Raw genomic sequence first — 20,728 nt, 5'->3', positions numbered from 1 at the left:
GCATGCTGCTTCTAGCAGGTGTTCAGAAGGCATTAGCTGGACAACGTTTGTCATTCAAGACATTGTTGGTAGCTTCTGTGGGGCTGTATTTTGCCTGGTCTCCATGTCTACCAAGGGTAGGTCAAGTAGCACTCAGCTTAATCTGCAGCAAGGAGATTGAGGTTAGAGTTTAGGAAAAACTTGCTAACTCCAAAGATAATGAAGTGTTGGAATCAGTTACTGAGGGAGATTGTGGAATCCCCTCATTGGAGGTTTTTAAGAACAGGTGAGACAGACATCTGTCAGGGATGGGCTAGGTTTACTTGGTCCTGCTCTATGCAGGGGGATGGACTAGGTAACCTCTTGAGGTCTGAGCCCTTCATTTTTATGATTCTATAGTTAGTGTAGGCCTCAAAAAGCAATGTCTCCCCTTTTAAGAAAGCAATGCAGAGATTCCCAGCACCACCTACTGGCACAAGGGAAGAATGCCATCACACCCAACAGGGGAGTTTTAATAGAGAACCAGCTGGACTGATCTGTGAATTCTTATGTGGATAATGAGGGGTGTTTTTTTTTTATTGTCATTGTTTCTTTCTTGGCATATTTTATTGATCAATTGGCAAAGGCAAATGGGACAAATGCCCACTTTTGTCAAAAAGTGGTGTGTGTGTGGGTGAGTGGCAACAGCGGGGGAGGTAGGGGGCAGGCAAGATTCAGGCAAGCAGCGACCCCAGCCTCGTGGGGGAGGAGGGCATGCTGGGCTCAGGGGAGTCCCACGTGGGGGTGGGGAGCTCTTGGGGGAGGGCTTGGGCAAACCCCACACAGTGTTCCATTTTCCCTTTGGGAAATATGGTCACCCTACTGCCCTAAAGTCTCTGATTTTAATTAATTTTTGCTAGTTATCAATCATCACCCTGATATGGTGAGAATCTCCTCCCTGCTGCACTAGAGCAAGAAATGCTGGTGAGCTATGTATGATTAATTTCACCCTCAGACAGGTGCACTCACAGAGGGTGTGGCTTTCATCTGCATTTCCTGTTGCTCTTCTGTTTGGATAGCTCCCCATCTCATCTACCCTTCATTTGTAATTGGCTCAGGACAACCTAGCTCTTTCCTGCCCTTAGTTTACAGCTTAGGAGGGGAGTTAATCTTGATTGTGAGCATATTGATGGAGCAAGCCTTTTACAAACTCAGGGTTTAGAGAATGCTTTCCATCCTAATTCTGACTTAATGTCAGGGGATGAAATCCATGTGATTATATGTGTCTGATATTCTCAATTTGTCCTAGATTTTCTCTTCCTTTGGTAGTTGAACTCCCAGCACCTGAACTGGGCTTCCCCCCTGGTCAGTTAAAGTAACTTAGATTCACTAGCTATGGCTAGCATCATGCTGGGAGGGTATAAAGTGCAGTGTAAGTGCTGAGCAGTATTCTAGAGGCTTCAGAAATGCTGGGCAGTTCGAATGAGTCCATGTTAAGAGAGTGAACCCAACCTGTTCTGTTAAATCTGTTGCCTTTAGTTCTCCTGAAGATCTCCATTACCAGTCTGGCCTGTGGAAGGGAGGAGTTGTTCTCTTCAGTGTCCTTACTTTTCATATCTCCCTGCTTAATTCAGGTTTGTAAAATCATCATGAAAACTTTACTAGCCCAGGCAGAGCAAACTACTTGTTCATCCTGACCAAGGTGATTGGAGTGGGGAGCAGGAGGGGATTTTATTATTAGAAAAACATAAAATGGCAAGAAGAGTGTCTCAAGCTGAATCTTTATTACAGAAGCATAAGAAAACTACTCTCTAAAAACATTCTAATATGAAAAAAAAAAGTCTCTGTGCTACTCCTCACTGGCTCTGTAACTTCAGTGCAATACAGTAAACTCAAAGAGGTTCAGTTGCTTATTTTTCTTATTGCTTTCCTCCCTGCTCTTGGTTTGGTAACAAAAAAGATGCATTTTGCTCCCTTTACCATGTTTATTCCTCTAGGATCTGTTTGTTGCCCAGGTGGAGTCAGTTCTTGAGCAGAATGAGTTCATCTCTCCTGCTCTCTAGTCCACGTTCTGAAGAAGAGAAACCCATTGCTGTCTTGTGGGGTAAGGAGACCATTGCTGAGCGGTGAGCAAGATAACATGTTCCCTGGGTTTGCCGAGCCGTTTGTGTGGCTGGTATCTGCTAGCAAAAGGGGAGAGGGGCTGATGGGCAGCAGGTGGGGTTCCTTGTGAAGGGGTTGCAGAAATACTGCTATGGGATGATGTAATAAAAGGGATGGGTGTTAATTTTCCCCACCCTAAGGGCAGTGGATAATTTCCATATAATGGCATAGACTGCATTTCCCTCTTCTAAGCGGGGCCTGGGCCCTACTATGCTGCTTTGTGATCAGAGTGGGACATGCCTTCCCTGCTAGCCTCTGAGCAAACTACCCATCTGTGCTGAAGAAGAGAGAGCCAACCCCTGTGATTAGGCGTGAGCAGTGCATGTGCAGTCATGCTACCACTATAAGTCGTCCCCCCACCGCATTTCCTTTCTTCAAGTCTCCAAGCAGTGTGCAGTATTGGCTTGGTGTCTCTTGTTGACTTACTGTCTAAGTACATGCTTAGCTGCTCCTTGAACTGTACTGGCCTCCTGAGGATTCAGATTTAGCCCTGCCTCTAACTGCTGTACAGCGCTTCTGGCATCTGGAGCACTTAGCTTCCCAGGATCAGTGCTGCTAATTTCATTCCAGCTTCTTAAATCCTACTTGTTTTCTTTGGCTTGGGCTGAATGAAATGAAGAAAACCAAAGCACTGGACACATGGTGTCCTCATTAAGCTCTTGATTGGCATTTCCATGTATGAAGATCCATTAGGATTGCAACTGCTCGGGAGCAGAATACAAAGAGCTACTGAATATTTCCAATGCCTCAGCTTCTATTTTGCAAGTTGGGGGTATTGGGAGTACAGCCCCATAAGGAGTCAATAACCTTTCAGAGCAGAGTTAGAGGCGAACCTCACGCCACACAACAAAATATTTGCTGAGAGGCTCCAGTCCAGCCAGACCATTGTGCTGGAGGCAGGGGTTATTGGGTGGATTTCTCTGGTCTGTGTTCTGCAGGAGGTCAGGCTAGATGATCACAATGGTTCCTTCTGGCCTTAAAGTTTCTGCCTATGGGAAATGCCTGTGTATGTCTCCAACCTGTGGCATGTGTGCATTCTGGGACTAGAGGGATTTCTTTGCTCTAGAATTTCCATTGGCAGCTGCAATTTTTCTTCTTGCATCTTGCAGGGTTTGTTTGGGGCAGCAATGCCCCCACAAATCCAGCAGTGTTTTTCCCATAGGCTGCGAGCTGAACACCAGCACCAGGAGGTGTGTGGTGATGGAAGAAGACGACTTCTTGGAACACCTGGTCTTACTGAAAACAGTAAGCAACGTAACTTGTCGGGGATCCCTCTGACAGATAGGGCTTATCAGCACACCAACTTGCACCAGTTTGGTTAAATCAACTTACTTAAACTGGTGCAAACCCCTGAGTGGATGCTCCAGTTTCAGATTGAGGGGCTTATTTTGGTTTAATTTAAGCTGGTTCCCAGCCAATTTAGCTAAACTAAGAAGTCACTCTCATACTGAGATTGGAGAGGTCACCCGGGGCTTGGTTGCATCAGTTTAACAACATTGGTTGAAATTCCTACCTTGGGTTAAACTGGTGGCACTCTCCCATGTAGACGTGGCTTTAGGGTCACTCTGAAAGGAGCAGCGCTGGGTGGGGAGCTCTGCTGACCTCTCAAGCATTCATGGCCTTGACCCCAAGCCCAGCAAAGGTGCTAGGCTCTGAACACAGACCATGTTTTCCTTTCCTGGGTCTCTTCAGGTCAGGATGAAAGCACCCTGGGGAGGGAACAATCCTGGGGGAGACTTGCTCCCACTGCCCAGGCTGAAGAGAGGGTGTCAGCCCCCGGGACTGTTGTTCTGGCATCTTTAATCAGCCCCCAAATCCCAAGCAAACATTTAAATAACAACTTTAAACGCTGCCTGGGTGTGGCTCTCTGCATGGGGATTAGTCCGCAGCAAACCCAGCTCATGAGGATCCGTTTTGTTCCGCTGCTGTAGATCTGTCTCAGTGCAGAGGCCAAGGACGAACCGCACGTGGTGGCAGTAGCTTCAAAAAACACCTACGGTGACAACAGGGCAGTGCCCATCGCTTCACTGAGGCTCTCTGTCCTACCCATGGTAACTCCTCAGGGAAACCTGCTGTGTGAAGCCAAGAGATTGACAAGGCAACCCCAGAACGATCTCTGCCTGGCAAGCAACTAATCTGGGGGAATTAGTGTGTGCATGTGCCCTCTCGGATGAACGAGTGGGTTGTTTCTCTCTCCGTTGCCCGGCATAGCCATTCCACTGTACACGTTATGGCCCATCCAACCTCAGACGAAATGTTAACAACCCAGCTATAGTGACTGAGAGCCAGTGGGGCCTGGTGGTTAGCACTCAGGCTAGGAGCCAGGTGCATCTCAGCTCTAATGGTGATTCTCTGTAGCCATGGTCAAGTCACTTAGTCCACCTTTGGGACTGAGCATCCTATGGGAGCTGCCACCTCTGAAAGTCAGGCTCTGAGCAAGCTTTCCCCCTGTGCAAAGCAAAGAAGTTGCTTGTCCCACAAAGTTGCTGTGCAGGTTAATTTGTGAATGCTCCTCTCCCATTGTGCAGCCCAACATGCATGGCAGAGACAATCTTTGGTCTGTTATGCAGGAGATCAGACCAGAGGCTCACAAATAGTCTCTTCTGGCCTCAGGATTTAAAACCACCCAGAGAGTAGAAAGAGAGAAGTCCAGAGACAAATCAAAGCTTCAAATTAAAAACTGCATCCCTGTAAATAGGACACAGCCTGATCTGGACTAGAAACATCTGTTTTCATTTTACTCATGGACACAAAGGCAATGCTGGTTCTGATATAACACAGGCCTGGGCTAACGTTCAAAAAAAGTCCCAAGAAGAGCAGAGTTACTATCTCCCATTCCCTTGTCCTGCTTTGCTTTTCTGGTCAGCCACTGAAATCGGATGTATTGTAGTTGGCTGGCTGGGTTGTATTTGTAAATCGCTAGAGATTTTCCCAACCCATGATGGGAGTAAGGAGCTATAGACATTTTGCTGTCTAACGAGACCCTAGGTACCAAGCAGATGCTTGGAACTAAGCACAAAGTTCAGTGAAAGGTAATATTGTCTTTGGAATTAAAACATCTCTGTGCAAAAAATTACTTGATTGTTTAGGAACTGCTCTGAATACACACCTGCTACAAGCTGCCACCCATGGACCAGAGTCCTTATGCTAACGAGATGCACTGGAATTCAGAGAACACCTTCTAGTGCAGCTCCCCCGGCCAAGAGAAAAAGCAGGCCTGCAATCGCACGTCTTCCTGCACTGCTCTCCATATCTGCCCGTGACGAGTCAAATACGTGTAACTTATCTGTCTTCTTATGAAGACAAAAATTAACACATTGACTAACTCAGCCAGGAAAATGAACTCTGAGCCTGATCCAGTATCTGCAGGGTGCTGAAAGCGTAGTGTCTGTGCTGTGCATTTTTAGTGACTTGTCTGTGGCATCAGGGCATCAGCTGCATGCCATCCGCACCTAACGTACTGTGTGTGTCAGTGGGGAACGGGGGGTCTGCCTCCAAACTTTGCCCTTGGTTACACCTGTGCAACCCCACTGATGTCTGTGCAGCTGTGGGTGTAACTGAGGGCAGAGCTTGGCTTAAGCATCTGCAGGTGCTCCTTAAAGAATGTGTAGTGAGGATGGGGGGGGTCCATGCAAAGTCCATCTGCTCTGGAATGCCCCCATCAGCTGGCTTTGCTTCCACTCACAGGGAGGCTGTACGCAGGGCGACCCAGAGGATTCAGGGGGCTTGGGGCAAAGCAATTTTGGGGGCCCCTTCCATTAAAAAAAGTTGCAATACTATAGAATGCTATATTCTTATGGGGGGGGCCCTGTGGCAAATTGCCCCAGTTGGCCTCTGCCCCCCTCCTCCCCCGGGCAACCCTGGCTGTATGCTTCAAGTGTCGCTCTCTAGCCGGCTTCTTTCTTTCTTAATATTTCAGTGATTCTGGATTTTTTTTAAATTGTTTTGTTTCAGATCAGTCTTGATGGCTTTGAATTTATCCCTCCTGTTGCCTTTGAATTAAAGTCTGGAACTGGGCCAGTTTATCTCAATGGACAACATCTAATCTGTGAGTAAAACTGGTCCTCTGGTATCTGTAATGAACTGAAGCGACAGCACTGCTTAAATGGAGGGAGTGTTTGTTTGGGGAGTCAAATCACAGCACTGGGAGCCCGGCCTCCTGGAATCTAGTCTCACCTCTGACACTGACTTGGTCTGTGGTCTTGGGCAAGTCACTGTGTCTCCCTGAGCTTCATAATCTGCGATGCAGAGAGAAGAATGGCCTAGCAGAGATGTTGAGACTTGATCTGTTCATCTTTGTAAAGTGCTCTGGAGGTACCATGAAAGGGAAATGATCCATGAAAGTCTGCAGCTCTCCCCACTCTTCCACTGCTATCCTCTTTCCTTGGCTGTAGCTTTCCCTTTTCCTCTTCCTCCACTGTCCAGCTTCCTGGCACAGAATTTTCAGTGTGGTTCTCTACGGGGGGTACACCATGTATTGCTTGATCTGCAACTGTTGCAACCAAACCTAAGGTCTCCTTGTGTGCATAATGGGGGATCCTCTACATTCATCTGCTTTTTGTGAATGACCTGAAGTACTTTAGTGTGCTGTGCATGGTAGAAGCCAAAGAAACAACGGACATTGGTGGTGGAGGGTTTTGTTGCCTGTAACCTTGCAATTCGCCCTTCTTTCCAGTGGAAGATGATGCAGAATATGAAGCCAGAGGAGGATGGCTAGCAGAGGAGTCGTTCTCTTCAGCTGTTGTGGAAGAAGATACAGTAACTAAATTTAATTCTAGCCAACTTACATATGGTTTGTTTCTTATTTGGTGTAAATAAGAGGAAAACATTAAGTCTCTCAGCTTTTCAAAGTAGTTTTAACCTCTTTCCAAGAACTTGTTGTTGGTTCTCATTCCAATCTGTGACACTCTGATCAACACTTTTTTTTTTCTTTTTTCATGCAACACTAAGGAGAAGCTGTAAATCTCTTGGATTCCATGGACAGATAATCAAAATGACAGACCTCTGCTCCAGCAACAGCTTCTAATGTTGGGCAATATGTTGCGTTTAGATGGCTAACCTCTTTGGTCTCTTTCCTGTTTGGTTGCTTGCTGTTAGGTCTCTGAAATGTTTGCTCCAGGCGTAATGGTCCAGTCAAGCCCCTCTCCAGTGTGTTTAACACCTTTCTACTATGGCAGCAATAGATCCATGGGTCAGGATGTGCCAGTCATTCATGACAGGTTTCAGAGTAGCAGCCGTGTTAGTCTGTATCCGCAAAAAGAACAGGAGTACTTATGGCACCTTAGAGACTAACAAATTTATTAGAGCATAAGCTTTCGTGGACTACAGCCCACTTCTTCGGATGCATATAGAATGGAACATATATTGAGGAGATATATACACACACACAGAGAGAGCATGAACAGGTGGGAGTTGTCTTACCAATTCTGAGAGGCCAATTAAGTAAGAGGAAAAAAAACTTTTGAAGTGATAATCAAGCGAGCCCAGTACAGATAGGTTGATATCAAAAGTTTTTTTTCCTCTTACTTAATTGGCCTCTCAGAATTGGTAAGACAACTCCCACCTGTTCATGCTCGCGCTCTCTCTCTCTCTCTCTCTCTCTCTCTGTGTGTGTGTGTGTGTGTGTGTGTGTGTGTGTGTATATATATATATATATATATATCTCTCCTCAATATATGTTCCATTCTATATGCATCCGAAGAAGTGGGCTGTAGTCCACGAAAGCTTATGCTCTAATAAATTTGTTAGTCTCTAAGGTGCCACAAGTACTCCTGTTCTTTTTCCAGTCATTCATGGAAATCTAAGATTGGGGAAGGGCCAATACAGGATTATTCCTACAACAGCTTCTTATGCTGTGTCCAGTCCACTTCTTAATGATCCCAAATGACTGGACATCCAGCACTGGGCTTAGGAGACAGCTCATTGTGGCAGGGGAATGCTCTGCATTTCCCCTTACCTCCTAGTTGTGTCCCTTCGTACCCTCTAAACAACAGGCCACAGCTAGTCACTCCACTGGAATGGCTCACCGTTTTGGAATGCTCCAGCTACTTTGTCCTACCAGCTGCTGGCTTCCTTTGGGTGCTGATTGGAGTGTTAGAAGAGCCATGCCTGACTTTTCCAAAGCTCCCATTTATTCCTCAAAATAAGCGGCTGTCTTTCCAAAAGGACTCAGCAAAGCGCGCATGCATTGGGCACTGAGCTCCTCCTGAGAATCTGGCCCTTCAATCAGGGCAGGTTCTAGAGGAGGTGTTAAATGGTGAGGGTGGGGGAAAGAGCCCAGCATGACAGGAGGCTCTCCTGCATTGGTCTGGGCAGGCACCCACTCCAACGCTCCTTTTCTAGCTCTCCCATTTTGGGAGGTGTGCGGCTAGAGGCCTGGATGCATCATTCTCCTTTGCCTGCCTTGTTTCTGAGCTGCCTCGCGTGCCATGGCCCTGCTGAAGAGCGAGTTCTGCCTTAATGCTCTGCTTTCCTCCCAGGACAGGTCTGCTGAAGCTGTCCAGCCCCCTGCTGCAGTGTGTGTGGAGTGTACCAGCAGGACTCTGCCCCTGGAAAACTTCAGACTCTAAGCCAGGCTGTAGCGCCCTGGCATGGTTTAATTCTGCTGCGGTAAAACTGCTGTATCTCCTCACCTCCAGTGGTCTCTTCTTTCCCTCATTAAACTTCCTTTGTTCCCTAAATGGCTCTGTTCTGGAACGTGTCCTGCCCAGTAACCTTTGCCTGGACCTTCCCTTAGTCAGCAGCAAGGAGACTGCATCCTTCATAATAGGTATATCTCCGTATATTTTATCTCATAGACCTGCAAGGGACCCCAAACAGTCATTGAGTCCAGCCCCCTGCCTTCACTAGCAAGACCAAGTACTGATTTTGCTCCAGATCACTAGGTGGCCCCCTCAAGGATTGAACTCACAACAGGCCAATGCTTAAACCCCTGAGCTATCCCTCCCCCCCGTGAGGAGGATGGGATCTGAAAGGCACTAGGTGCAGTTGGGATGGGGTAGAATCCTCCCTAAACTGCAAGAACTTCATGCTGCATCTCCGGTAGGGGAGCAGGAGGAGCTGGGTCCAGCAGGGAAGAAAGTTTCTCACTTCCCACTGCTCAATGTTGAAAGGAGACCCTGATGCTCTGTTATCACCCCCTCTCCCTTCTGTTCCAGGGGCACTCAGCAGCATTCCTGCTTTATATGCCTTTCTTCATGGCCAGGCCCAATTTCCAATGATACCATAGCCACTGTGACTTAAATGCACTGTCAATACTTCAGCTGCCTAATGCCTCTCCTCCGAACTTGCACTTTTTTAAATATCTGCTTCCCCATTCAGAATAGTCCAGAGGCCAGTGGATGGGACACTCACTTGAAAGGTGACAGAGCCCATTCAAATCCCTTCAGGAGAAGGGGGGACTTGAACTGGGGGTCTCCTATAGCCTGGTGGATAGGGGACTCACCCATACTAACAGTTATAGGGAGCTGTGCCTCCTCCCTCCCCCAGCTGTTTCGTGTGAACTTGTCTGAGGGCCCCGATCCAGTAGGTGGCCTCTGAGCTTGCCTGCTGGATTGGGCCCCTGCATGCCATGCAGGCAGACGAACACCCATTTTCCTGGCTTGTGACTCGCTCTGGGGCTGGGGTGGGAGGCAGGAGTCTGGCGCCTAGCAGGCTGCAGCGGCGCACGTGCCCAAAGGGAAAAACGGTGCTGCGTGAGTTGAGGCAGCAGACGAGCAGATCGGTGGATCACAGAGGTACCTAACGATGGGCCCTCAGCACCAGGATCGCACCCGGAACGCTCACCGGGCAGCTGTTTCCTGGGCAACTCCTGTGCTAACATTCCATTGCCTGGCAGAGCCTGGGATCTCCTGGGGGCAGCTGAGAGGTCCTTTGGGTGCAAGTGAAGGAGCAGAGTGAACCCTGCAGGGTCCTCCTGCCTATGCTGGGCTATGGCTGCTCTCTCTCTCTTCCTCGATGTCCCACTCACCAGGGAAGTGGACTGGCTCCTGGATGCGTACCGGGAGGATCCATCCCCTGACAAGGTGTACCTTGACCACAGGGGTAGGTCCTGCTGGTTGGGTGCCACACACTCTGTGCTGCACTCTTTTCTCCACCAAGGACAGGATGTCGTCTGACTGCAGGGGAGCCTAAAATGGGGGTCTGTGGTCAGCATTCACAGCTCCACGCCTCTTCCAAGGGCATTGTAAATTCCAGCTCAAGGAGGCATAACCGTGCTAGCTCTGATCAAGCTGCTGTGCACAGCAGTGTGACCAGCAGCAGACGTGAGCTGCCCCTCATCTCAGCGGGGTACATGCTTGGGCCAACTAGCTCCTCATGCTGCTGTGGCCACATCCTTTTTTTAACCTGTTAGCTTGAGAGCTAGGAATTACACCCCCAGCTCACAGTGTAGACAGACCCTGAGTAAGAGCTCCTGCCCCTCAGAGTTGGAAATAAGTCCTGTCATGGGAGACTGGGTTTTTCTCTTTGCTAGGACTGAATCACGTTTGCTCACTTTACCAAACAAAAGGGGTGAAAACCTTGCCCTGTTGAAATCAGTGGGAGTTTTGCTGTTGACTTTAAGGGGGTTCAAGATTTCATGCATGGTATGTTAACAACCAAGGTGACAAACCTCCCCAGGGGGTGTCACCCTTCTCACCATCACCAGACATAATGACAGTAAAGAGGAGGCATGAAGTGAAATAGACCCCAACTCATGCTCAGCACAACAGTACAGCGTGAAGTCAGCAGTGATGAAGCAAAGGTACAGATGGGGCAGAGAGGCAGTCTAGGAAGGTGACTTCTTGTACAGCTCCTTGTCTGACTCCGGCCAGGCTGTAAGGATTGCAAATGTCTCTGGCAGATAGAGTGGTAACAGCTGGTTTTCTCCTGTTAAAGAAAAAGCCCCCTTAAAGATGCAATGAAATAAGTTATTGCTTGTAGAGCTGTGGAGTCCTGCACGTGAGGAGCCACCAAGCCCCTGCTGCTGGTCATGTCTTCTGCTGTGGGTACCTTGTCCTGCTGTCTCTGCAGCCACTGCCGGTTGGCCACTAGTGGGATCAGGCATTAGCCATAGGTGCCTGGGCACACAAAGCATGGTACCTGCAGGTTGGGGGTTGAGGTCCCCAAGTGCATCTCTGGGAAAAAGAGAAGCTGGAACTGCTGCTGTCTGGGTACCTTCTCGGGGGCTACACAAAGGCCACGAGTCTTCAGTGCTGCAGACATGCACCTCCCAGCAGCAGTTGTGTCACATAGAATTGTACTTAAAGGAAAAGATTTCTTAAAAAAAACTAGCAAACAGTGTGTGGCTGGGACAAAGGTGACACCATGGGTGCTGAGGTTGGGAGCTGGGTTGTAGCACAGATGATATGGACCCTTGTATCCCTATGTAGGTCACCAGCAGTTTGAACCAGGGCTTTTTGTGCCACACAGTCCTTGGTAACTGGCAGTAGCAGCAGGAGGCTGTTCTCCTGCCAGGGCCTGGCCATTAGAAGGGACAGTGATGCACATGTCACCCGTGGACAGCTTGGCCTGTTCTTTCTTCTTGCAGACTGCCACACTGAAATGGGCAAAGCGTGGGTCTGCCCAACCGTGAGACAGACCCTGCTGCAGATCGCCAATGACCCAACCCTGGACCACGAGTACCTCCCGGTGCTTGGGTTCCCCGAGTTCACCAGGGCAGCTACCGAGCTGGCGCTTGGCAGGCAGAGCTGTGCTGTGATTGAGAACAGGGTATGGACTCTGCAAGCTGCTGCTGGATGCTGAAATCTCTGAGTTTGGAAAGACACCCCACCCGCAAGAGAAACCATACAGCTCTCCCCTACCCTCAATAGGCAGGCAAACCCCATGGGGCCCGCATTACACCTTCTGAGCCCCTGCTCAGTGCTTCTAACGGTAACTTAATCAAGCCTTTAGGAACCAGCCTGGCCCATCTATCCCTGTCCCCTCTCTGTTAGGGCCAGTCCACACACAGCTTTTGTACCACTCTAATTGTCAGTGAGTAACCAATATGATTACAACCCTACAGCTCCCTAGACTAGGTGCAGTTATACTGTGCAATGGCAGATCTGTCTGGAGCTACCATAGACCATGGCAACAAATCTGCCAGTGAGCATTGCCTGTTCCCACTACTAGCTGCATACCTGTGCCTCAGACACCAACCCCAGTAACCCAGATGCAACCCTTTAATACAACTGTTGGTTTCCTGATTCCTAAGCCCTCAGTCTAGCCAATAGCCAAGTTGCCTCCAGGAAAATATCCACTGAGCTGTCATCTCCAGGTGGCTTTCCATGGACTTTAAAGACCCCAAGGCTCGTTTTGTAAGACCTGGGGAGAGGGGAGTGCCAGTATGCGGTTGGACAGAATGTCCACTTCCTAACTGTGGTCTACTTAGCTATCATCCTTGAAGGCTGGCCTTCTGGTGGTGATGCTGGCCTGGTCCTCCAGCGATCTGGCTTTGATTCCCAGCTCTGCCACAACTACCTGTGAAAAGTTATTGCATCATTCTGTGCCTTAGTTCCCCATCTGTAAAATGGGCCAGTAATCCTGCTGTATCTGTGTAGACTGTAAGGTCTGCAGAGGCAGGTCTGTCTCTTGCACCTAGCACAATGGGGCTTTCAGGCACTACCAGACTGACCTTGCTAAGGAAAAGGTCTCTGTGTTTCAGTGGTGCATAAAAATGATTATTCTGAGTTATCTACAGTTTTAAAAACACCTCTCCTAGACTCTAGGCCCATTGACACAATTCGAAAACCACACAGATTCCTACAAAAACAGTTCTGATTGGAAAATCTCACTCCCAATGGAGAGGAAAAATAACATTGAAAATCATGGCAATTTTTGTGAAACTATTTTTTTCCCCTTTCTGCTGTCTGCCTCCTTTGTGAAGGGGCCTCGGGGTGAGAGATGCTCTAAGGACAGAAGCTGCCAGCCAGGGTAGGGCTTTTCTGTCTAGTTTGGCTTCCTGGTGGAGGATGTACATTGTCCCTGACGAATTGCAGAAACATGGTTCTGTGTACTGTGTGAGGTGGACGTAGTGTCCAGAGTAGGCTAGTTTGAATGTGTGGGACAGGGGGCCTATGTACAAAGGGATATTCTTCCAAGCCCTGCGCAGCACTGCATCCTCTCAGATGCTGTCTTTATAGCTCATCTCTTGCAGGTATTTCCATGTTCTGAGGGGACCATGTTCTAGTTTACTAGAGATGCAGCAGCCCTGAGACATTGGTCTAACAGGCAGTTGATGTTAAAGATGATGCTCTCTTGTCTCCATGTAAGTCAGGCAGGTGGCGTTCACACAGTAGGAGGGACGGGAGCTGTTCGAATTGGAGCCGAATTCCTCCGGCGCTGGTACAACACAAGTAGTCCGAGTCCCATAGCGGTTTATATTGCCTTGTCGCAGTGGGGTAAGTGATGTGTGCTTGAGCGCTGGTTTCAGTATTGCTCTATATGTGATACAGGGAGGCGGCAGCACCTTGCATGGGAAAGGCCAGTTCGGTAACAGGGTGAGCACAGGGTAGTCGTGTTACAAAGGAAAACCAAATGGCGTTTAATTGTGCAACAGCAGCTCTGAAACGCAACAGAACTCTCAATGTGTCTAACGACCAGGTACAGCGCGGGCAGCCCCATGCCTCTCTGCTGAGCCTGCTGGTGGGTTAGTGGTGGTTTGTAACCCCCGAGACGCGGGGTGTAGCTCGGACGATCCCCAAGGGGCACTGCTCTCCCAGCTGTTTTAAGCCTGGGAGCAGGTGATATTTTGGTGTGTACAGGAATTCTGCTCAGCATTAGGAATTGGGCTGGGATCCCTCTGCTTTTCCCACAGCTATTGCTTTTCTCCGCCTTGCTCACCAGCAGTTTGAATGAAGCCCCTGGGGGCATTAGCTCTTCACATGAGAATGACACTATGAAGAAATCACCGGGGCACCGCTGAGTCCCGGGTAACAGCTTCTAACAGTGAGCACCATGAGAGAGCTCATCAGCTATTTCCAGGGCTAGTACCCAATTCCTGTCCGCTACACCCCTGCTCACCTGCCTGGTTTATGTCCCCGCAGACAGCCTCCGGTGTATATTCCAAGATGCTGGCTTTACAGAGATCCGGCCATACCATTACTGGGACACCGGGAGGCTGGCTGTAGCCATAAAAGAATTCCTGGAAGTGCTGGAGGTATGGAGCTGGCTGGAGCTTTGCCAGGTGCCTCTTGTCCTAAACCCAAGTCTATTCATGTCTCACAGTGGGCAGCCCATGCTGGCAGCTCAGCCACTCTCTTGCTTTCAGAGTGCCCCGGACTGCTCCATAGTTGTGCTGCATGCTCCCGAGGAAACCGGCCTGACTCCCAAGCAGTGGGAAGAAGTTGCCAGGGTCATGGGGGTAAGTCTGAGAGCAGGGGCTTTTCTCCAGCTCCTGTCGCCACTGGCCCTGCCTGCCACGCTGGACAGTGTCTCACTGTGTGCTCCGTTCCCTGCTGTGTCCCCAGAGGAAGCGCCTTTTCCCCTTCTTTGATGTCCCGGCTCAGGGGCTGGCCTCTGGAGACCTGGACAGAGACGCCTGGGCTCTGCGACACTTTGTGGCCCAAGGGTTTGAGCTCTTCTGCGCCCAATCCTTCTCGAAAACCTTCGGCTTATACGGTGAGTCCCTGGGCTCACTGCCGCACGTGCAAAAGGTCCTGGGGAGAGCTGGGAGGGGAGCAGGAGCGCCGCCAGCTTTTCCGCTGCCCTGAAATGCCGCCCCCCACAGATGTGGCGGAAGTAGGGTGACCAGATGTCCTGATTTTATAGGGACAGTCCCGATTTTTGGGTCTTTTTCTTATATAGGCTCCTATTACTCCCCACCCCCGACCCGATTTTTCACACTCGCTATCTGATCACCCTAGGCGGAAGGTCCCGCCGCGGTCGCCACCCCCCAAATCGCAGCACCCTGGGCGACCACCTAGGTCGCCTAATGGGTTGCGCTGGCCCTGGAGGGGAGGCAGAAGGGAAGCCTTGACTTTCTGAAGCAGGGTGTTTAATTTGGGGGGCTTCTCCCCGCCACTCTCCTCCTGTGGCTTCAGGCACCTGCTAAAAGCTCTCTGAGGCCGGGATGGTCCCAGCGGGCTTGCGTCTCCTGCCCCTCAGGGTGACGCCAGCAGGGGCCCCTGTGAGACAAGAGGCCAGCCTCGTTCGGTTCTACAACGCAGCCAGGAGGGTGGACGGCAGCGGATGGCGACGTACCCCGGCCGGCTGCACAAGCCAGTGCACCCCCGAGCAGGTCAGGGTGGGCCTTGCAACCCAGGCGGCAGCGTTCTCACTGCTCATTGTAGCTAGAATACAACTAGCCCTGGTAGATGGGTACCTGCCCAAAGGCAATGCCGGACCCCGAGCAGGCACCAGGTGTCGCTGCAGGCAGTGGAAAGGACACCTGGAGACTGCAGGGAACAAAACGGAATGAACTGGCTCTCTCCCCACAGCAGGGCTGGTGGGGTGGTGTCCACTGGCTGGAGGAGTTGGGGATGGGAAGGGCAAAGGCTGGGGTAGGGCTGGCTCTGGGGCCAGAGAGGGGCCCTTTGCATGTAGGGGGCATCCGTCCGTCCTGCCACGCTGCTCTTGTCGCCTGGGCAGATGAGCGGGTGGGGAACCTGATCGTGGTGGCGAGGGACAACGAGACGCTGGTGGGAATCCGCTCCCAGCTGCAGAAGCAAGTGATGGGGACGTGGGCCACTCCTGCCAGTTTGGGAGCCCGGGTCATCGCCACGGTGCTGAACAACCCGGCCCTGCTGAACAAGTGGTAAGGGGGAGAGTGAGCGACTGCTGCGGCGCTGTGTGCGCCAGGCCAGATAATCCACACGTGGTTCACACTTTCCGGCAGGACACGAGGGTTACAGACTTAGGCGCGCACAGGGCCCCTTTCATTCTGGAGCAGCCTACAATGCTTTGCAAATTGCAGCCAGCTCTGGTGTGCGGGGGAGGAGACACTGGGGGAAACCCCCTCAAAGGGCATGCCTGACCTGCAGTGCCCCCTCTGGCCAAGTATGGTGCTGATGAAATCTGCCTCAGTTTCCCCATCACTCGGGCTCCATTAAAAAGCCCACACAGTTCAGATATTCAAAGCATGCCCCCTTCTGGGGTCCAGTTTATTACATCCTGCACAAAGTCTTTCAAAATAGAACTCAGACATTCATCCCAGTGCCCAGCTGGCCAGCCCCTCCTCCTGGAGTGTCTGCCTTCCTTCTGCCATCTCGTGCCTCAAGCCCAGGCTTCCCTCCTGGCACCTTCTCCCTGCTGCCACAGGGCCCTCCAGGGGCCTTCTTACTTCCTGCAGGGTCTGCAGGCAGATGCCTCCTCCTCTGCAGCTGTCTCCCCCTTTATAAGACCCAGGTACCTTCCTTAAGCCCCATTGGGCTGCAGGTAATCAGTCTGGGTGCCTGAACCCTGCTTCCTTTCTTGCAGGGGCCAGTCACCCTGTGACAAACCCCTTCTGCGACTAAAAGGGGCATGCAATCATTGCTGTCTACCCAGAGCAGCCAGACCTGGATAGGTCGTGTGAGATGGGGTTGGGGAGCTCAGGAAGGGCCCCCCAGCCCAGTGAAGCCATTAGCCCCTTGGAAGGGGAAGTGAGATCCCCGTAACCCTCCCACTGCACCCTGCAGGAAGCAAAGTCTCCGGATGCTGGCGGAAAAGATCATGCTGATCCGGGAGAAGCTGAAGGAGAAGCTGCGGATCCTGGGTACGCCTGGCTGCTGGGAGCACCTCACGGCCCAGTCAGGGACACGCAGCTTCACCGGGCTGCTCCGTAAGTACCCGTCCTGCCCCTCCTCCGCGCTGCGCCTGGAAAGCCAGAGTCCTGGGCAACAGTGTGAACCTTGCACTCCTCCAGTCCCTGCTGTGGCAGTGAGCCAGGGCACTGGGAAAGGCCTTTCATCCTAAGAAGCTGGGCAGCAGCCTGTCCTTGCTCCTGGTGGGTCACAAGTCAGTCCATCTTTTGCCCTTCTGTCACCTTGTGATTGGGGGGTATGGGAGAGGTAATACCTTTGAGTGATTTGAACTGCCGCACTCCTTGAGTGCTTTCAGAGTAGCAGCCGTGTTAGTCTGTATCCGCAAAAACAACGAGGAGTACTTGTGGCACCTTAGTGACTAACAAATTTATTTGAGCATAAGCTTTTGTGGGCTAAAAACCCACTTCATTGGATGGTTCTTTTGCTCTAGTCCCATTTAACAGACTGGGAAACTGAGGCACCGGGCCTTGCCTAGAACCCCTTGACTCCTGTCTCCCGGCCTGTTCTTGGGTCACTCGGCCACACCCCTGCTCTGGGCTCGGGATCGTAGGCGACTAATGAGGCTTGTGTCTTTTGCTAGCGTCCCAGGTGGCTTTCCTAGAGAAGCACAAACACATCTATCTTCTCGGGAGCGGCCAGGTCAGTGTCTGCAGCATCAACTCGCACAACCTGGACTACGTGGCTCAGAGCATCAACGAGGCTGTAAGCAGCACAGTGGGCAGAGCACAAGGCCTGAACTGGGCAGAGACGGAGTGAGAGAGTCGTGCCTCGCACAGCCGCGATGGTTTTCGGTACTGAAAGCGCTTGGTGCGCAGCCCTGGGAGCACAGTGCCTGCCTTGGCTCTGCTCCCAGGGGAGCTATGCTGACTGAATAAAGACAAGAGTGAGAATATTGGCTCTTTGCCTTGTTCCAGCCCTTCTGACCCCGCCTCTCAGAGAAGTTCCCAGGCATTAACAGGGGGACCAGAGATACTGAGACGGGAAGTGACTTACCCAGGGTCACCCAGCAGCTCAGTGCCAGGCCTGAGAAAAGAGCCTGGGTCCTGCGCCCTGGGTCAGTGGATGGGTGTAATGAGGGGCTGGTTTGTTACTCCATCCCTCCTCCTGTGCTCGGGCTCCCTGGGCAGCTCTGCCCGCCTGCACCTGAATTATTCTGGCCCTTTGTTCACTGCAGCCCCCCATGCTAATCCCCAAACCAAAAGGAATCTCTGCTTTTCTTGCCCAGTCAGCTGGCGAAGAGCATGGAGCCAGGAGGATGCACAGGAGAGGAGAGGTAATTCAGGCACTTCCAGCTGCACTCCAAAAGGTAGCAATTACTGCTGGATAGGGTTATTAGTGATGATTAATGTCTTGCTGGGAAGTGCCGCTGCCTTGTGATTAGCAAAGGCAGCGCAGAGACTGGCTCCTCAGGAAGCAGCCCAGCCTCCCCACCAGTCCCCACAGCTGTTCAGAGAGTGCGGCTGGATGGGTCCTCTTCCCTCGCTGAGGACTTGCGGGTGAGACCAGACGAGACCTGAGGCCTGGCCTTTTCTGCAGAATCCTCAGCTGTACCGATGCCCTGCAGCAGGCGTTTTCATCAGCCCCCTCGGCCAGCCTACAGAATGTCCCAGTGAGGGGGACAAACTCCCACTGTAGGTGGGGTTTCTGATGACCCACTTGGCCAGGAGGTTGCTCCGTGAACAAGTGCTCTCTGCCCCTTGCTAGCTAAAGGTTGTATCTCCCACCCATCATCCTAGAGCACGGCACCAAGGAGGCTGAACACTACACGCATCAGAGCCCTAGCTGTTGGCTCTCCAGCTCGGTGCTCATTAACCTCTCTCCTTAGTGGGGCAAAGACCCACACTCCCCTAGCATGGATTACACTTGCTCTTCCTCTGCCCGTGTTCTGTGGCTTCAGCCTCCAGGAGCTGCTAGCCTAGCTCCCTCCACCCGCACAGAGTGTCTATCACAAGACCTGTGCAGAATATGCCACGAGAGAGACCAGTAGTTTCAGATCAACCCCCTGAGAAGCAAATGAGCATTACCAGATAGCACTAATCAGGAAGCACCACTAGGAGAATGAAAAGCAAAGAATGCTCTGCTCCTCCCTGCTGTGTTTGCAATTAGACAAAAATGAATATTTGACACTGGCAAGAATATTTGTCAAAATATTCCAGGTTTTTCTGCCCAAAAAATGGGGTTGAAAACAAAGCCCGAATCTCCATGTTGTCGAAAAGCAGTTTTGCTGCCGACAAGAAGTCGTGATGAAACGTGCGTGACTGGCTGCAGTGGATGTGAAGGACTCATCCGCAGCCCACTGAGGTTCATGAGAGTCTTGCGGCTGGGGCCAACCGTCACTCAGCTTCTCAGTTTTCCAAAGCACCAGGCACCCCACTGGAGCCAGTGTGGTGTGGGTGTTCCCAGCCTGGCTTGGGTGCCCGGTGCACTGCCAGCTGCATTGTTACTGTGGGTCTGTAACCATTCCCTGGGCCCAGCTTCCCTCCCTCCATCCCAAAGCCTGCTGGTGAGGAATCTCATCTGAGTCTGATTACACAGCCCTGCCTTTGGTTGTAATGACTTCCGCTGAAGGTAATTTCAAGGCAACAAATTGCTTTGGCCTGAAGCCAGAGGAAAAGTGCGGGAGAGACAGAGCAGGAGTGAATGGCCCTGCCACCACACTGCACAAAGGCAAAGCAGGAGCCTCAATTTGCTGCAATCTGCCTCCTGCCGAGGCACAGGTCGCTGGAGACTCCATCAAAGGAAAGTGAGGGCAGGAGTCACTCTAACTCCACAATAAACTTCAGGGAACTCCTGGGAGCTGAGATTCAAACCCTCAGGGCTGGAGGCTCATAGTCTTCCACACCTGAAGCTCAGGTCACTGTCCCCTCTGCTTGTTACGCATCTCTTCCCTGCAATGAATCCTGGTTGCACTAGTCATCTTCTGCTGTGTGAGGCCCTCTCCAGAGTGCTCAGCAAACCTGCTCTTGGGCATGGTCTCATGCTATATGCAGTGCAGCTATTCATTATGTTCTATTTATTGGGACAAAATGTTTCAATAATGTAATTTTGATGTTTCCAAATTGGGGGTGGGGTTTGTTTGTTTGTTTTTTGGACTTTCCATTCTGCAAAAATTTTCAAAATGTCACAATTTCTCCCAGGATGGAAATTCCATTTTCTCACCAGCTCTAGTCTTCTATCATGTCTGCCTTTACACGTGATTTCATGTGTGTCTGCTCTCCCACGGCTGACCTCCCATGTGTCTGCTCTCATGTGCATTGTCTAGCCCATCCATAACGTCAGATGGGCCGGCTGTCACATGTGTCGGACAATGGCACCCTCAGATGCTGAACCACAAAAGAGAAGATACCAAAAGACTTTTTTTGGAGAGAGGAAAAGAAAAGAAATGAAAGTAAGAGAGGCAGACGAGCGTTTGTGGGGACAGGGAGATTTAAGGAAAGTCCATTAAGCCAATAAACCCTGAGCATTAGGGGGCACTTGTGGGGGATATTCTACAACTGCCAGGGGGAGGTCATGGCATGGAGCACATTTGGAAACTTTTATGTCCCCTTCTTGTTCACTCAGCTCTAGAGGGCCTTCTGCCAAGGCAGGAGGGGAACAGTGAAGGTGAGGCTGGGGAGAGTGCACTGCCTGCACTACCACTGCCCATGATGTGCCCTTTTTGGAGATCAAGAGAGGCCTGGTCCCCAGGGCCCTCAGGCCAGCACTTCCCCCCAGAACTAAATTCACTTGATAAGAAGGAGGCAGCTTGAGCGGGGCTGTAGCCTGGCTGGAATAGAGGTGAGGTCCTGTCTACATGTGAGGTAGTTGGGGATTGGTCCTGCTTTGAGCAGGGGGTTGGACTAGATGACCTTCTGGGGTCCCTTCCAACCCGGATATTCTATGAT

General features: G+C 51.1%; 2 protein-coding genes across 2 annotated transcripts; both read left to right on the top strand.

The window, feature by feature from the left end:
- The first annotated feature begins 1,510 nt into the window (after window positions 1–1,510).
- LOC117871777 (nucleoplasmin-like) lies at window positions 1,511–9,341 on the top strand. Its single transcript, XM_034759542.1, has 7 exons — window positions 1,511–1,592; window positions 1,956–2,062; window positions 3,284–3,366; window positions 4,053–4,172; window positions 6,076–6,169; window positions 6,797–6,879; window positions 9,279–9,341. Exons 2-7 carry the CDS (start codon window positions 1,996–1,998, stop codon window positions 9,339–9,341), a joined length of 510 nt encoding a protein of 169 aa, XP_034615433.1. The 5' UTR covers window positions 1,511–1,592; window positions 1,956–1,995.
- A 711-nt stretch (window positions 9,342–10,052) lies between these two features.
- GOT1L1 (glutamic-oxaloacetic transaminase 1 like 1) lies at window positions 10,053–17,600 on the top strand. Its single transcript, XM_034759541.1, has 9 exons — window positions 10,053–10,164; window positions 11,651–11,832; window positions 13,379–13,502; window positions 14,148–14,260; window positions 14,372–14,464; window positions 14,571–14,721; window positions 15,691–15,856; window positions 16,719–16,861; window positions 17,425–17,600. The coding sequence occupies exons 1-9, from the start codon at window positions 10,053–10,055 to the stop codon at window positions 17,598–17,600; spliced, it is 1,260 nt and encodes a 419-aa protein (XP_034615432.1).
- Window positions 17,601–20,728: the final 3,128 nt, after the last annotated feature.

The sequence above is a fragment of the Trachemys scripta genome, chromosome 2, assembly GCF_013100865.1.
Source record: "Trachemys scripta elegans isolate TJP31775 chromosome 2, CAS_Tse_1.0, whole genome shotgun sequence".
NCBI classification, from domain to species: domain Eukaryota; kingdom Metazoa; phylum Chordata; order Testudines; family Emydidae; genus Trachemys; species Trachemys scripta.
Note: the sequence above shows the minus strand (reverse complement) of the source record. Positions and strands in the feature narration are given on the sequence as shown.

Bases quoted from the DNA above. Each gene is read 5' to 3' on its own strand.
- GOT1L1 (XM_034759541.1), top strand. From the start codon at position 10,053: ATGGCTGCTCTCTCTCTCTTCCTCGATGTCCCACTCACCAGGGAAGTG. The intron at 10,165-11,650 runs GTAGGTCCTGCT...TTCTTCTTGCAG, and splicing joins GGTGTACCTTGACCACAGGG to ACTGCCACACTGAAATGGGC. The intron at 11,833-13,378 runs GTATGGACTCTG...CATGTAAGTCAG, and splicing joins GTGCTGTGATTGAGAACAGG to GCAGGTGGCGTTCACACAGT.
- LOC117871777 (XM_034759542.1), top strand. From the start codon at position 1,996: ATGAGTTCATCTCTCCTGCTCTCTAGTCCACGTTCTGAAGAAGAGAAA. The intron at 6,170-6,796 runs GTGAGTAAAACT...CCTTCTTTCCAG, and splicing joins CAATGGACAACATCTAATCT to TGGAAGATGATGCAGAATAT. The intron at 6,880-9,278 runs GTAACTAAATTT...CTTCTGTTCCAG, and splicing joins CTGTTGTGGAAGAAGATACA to GGGCACTCAGCAGCATTCCT.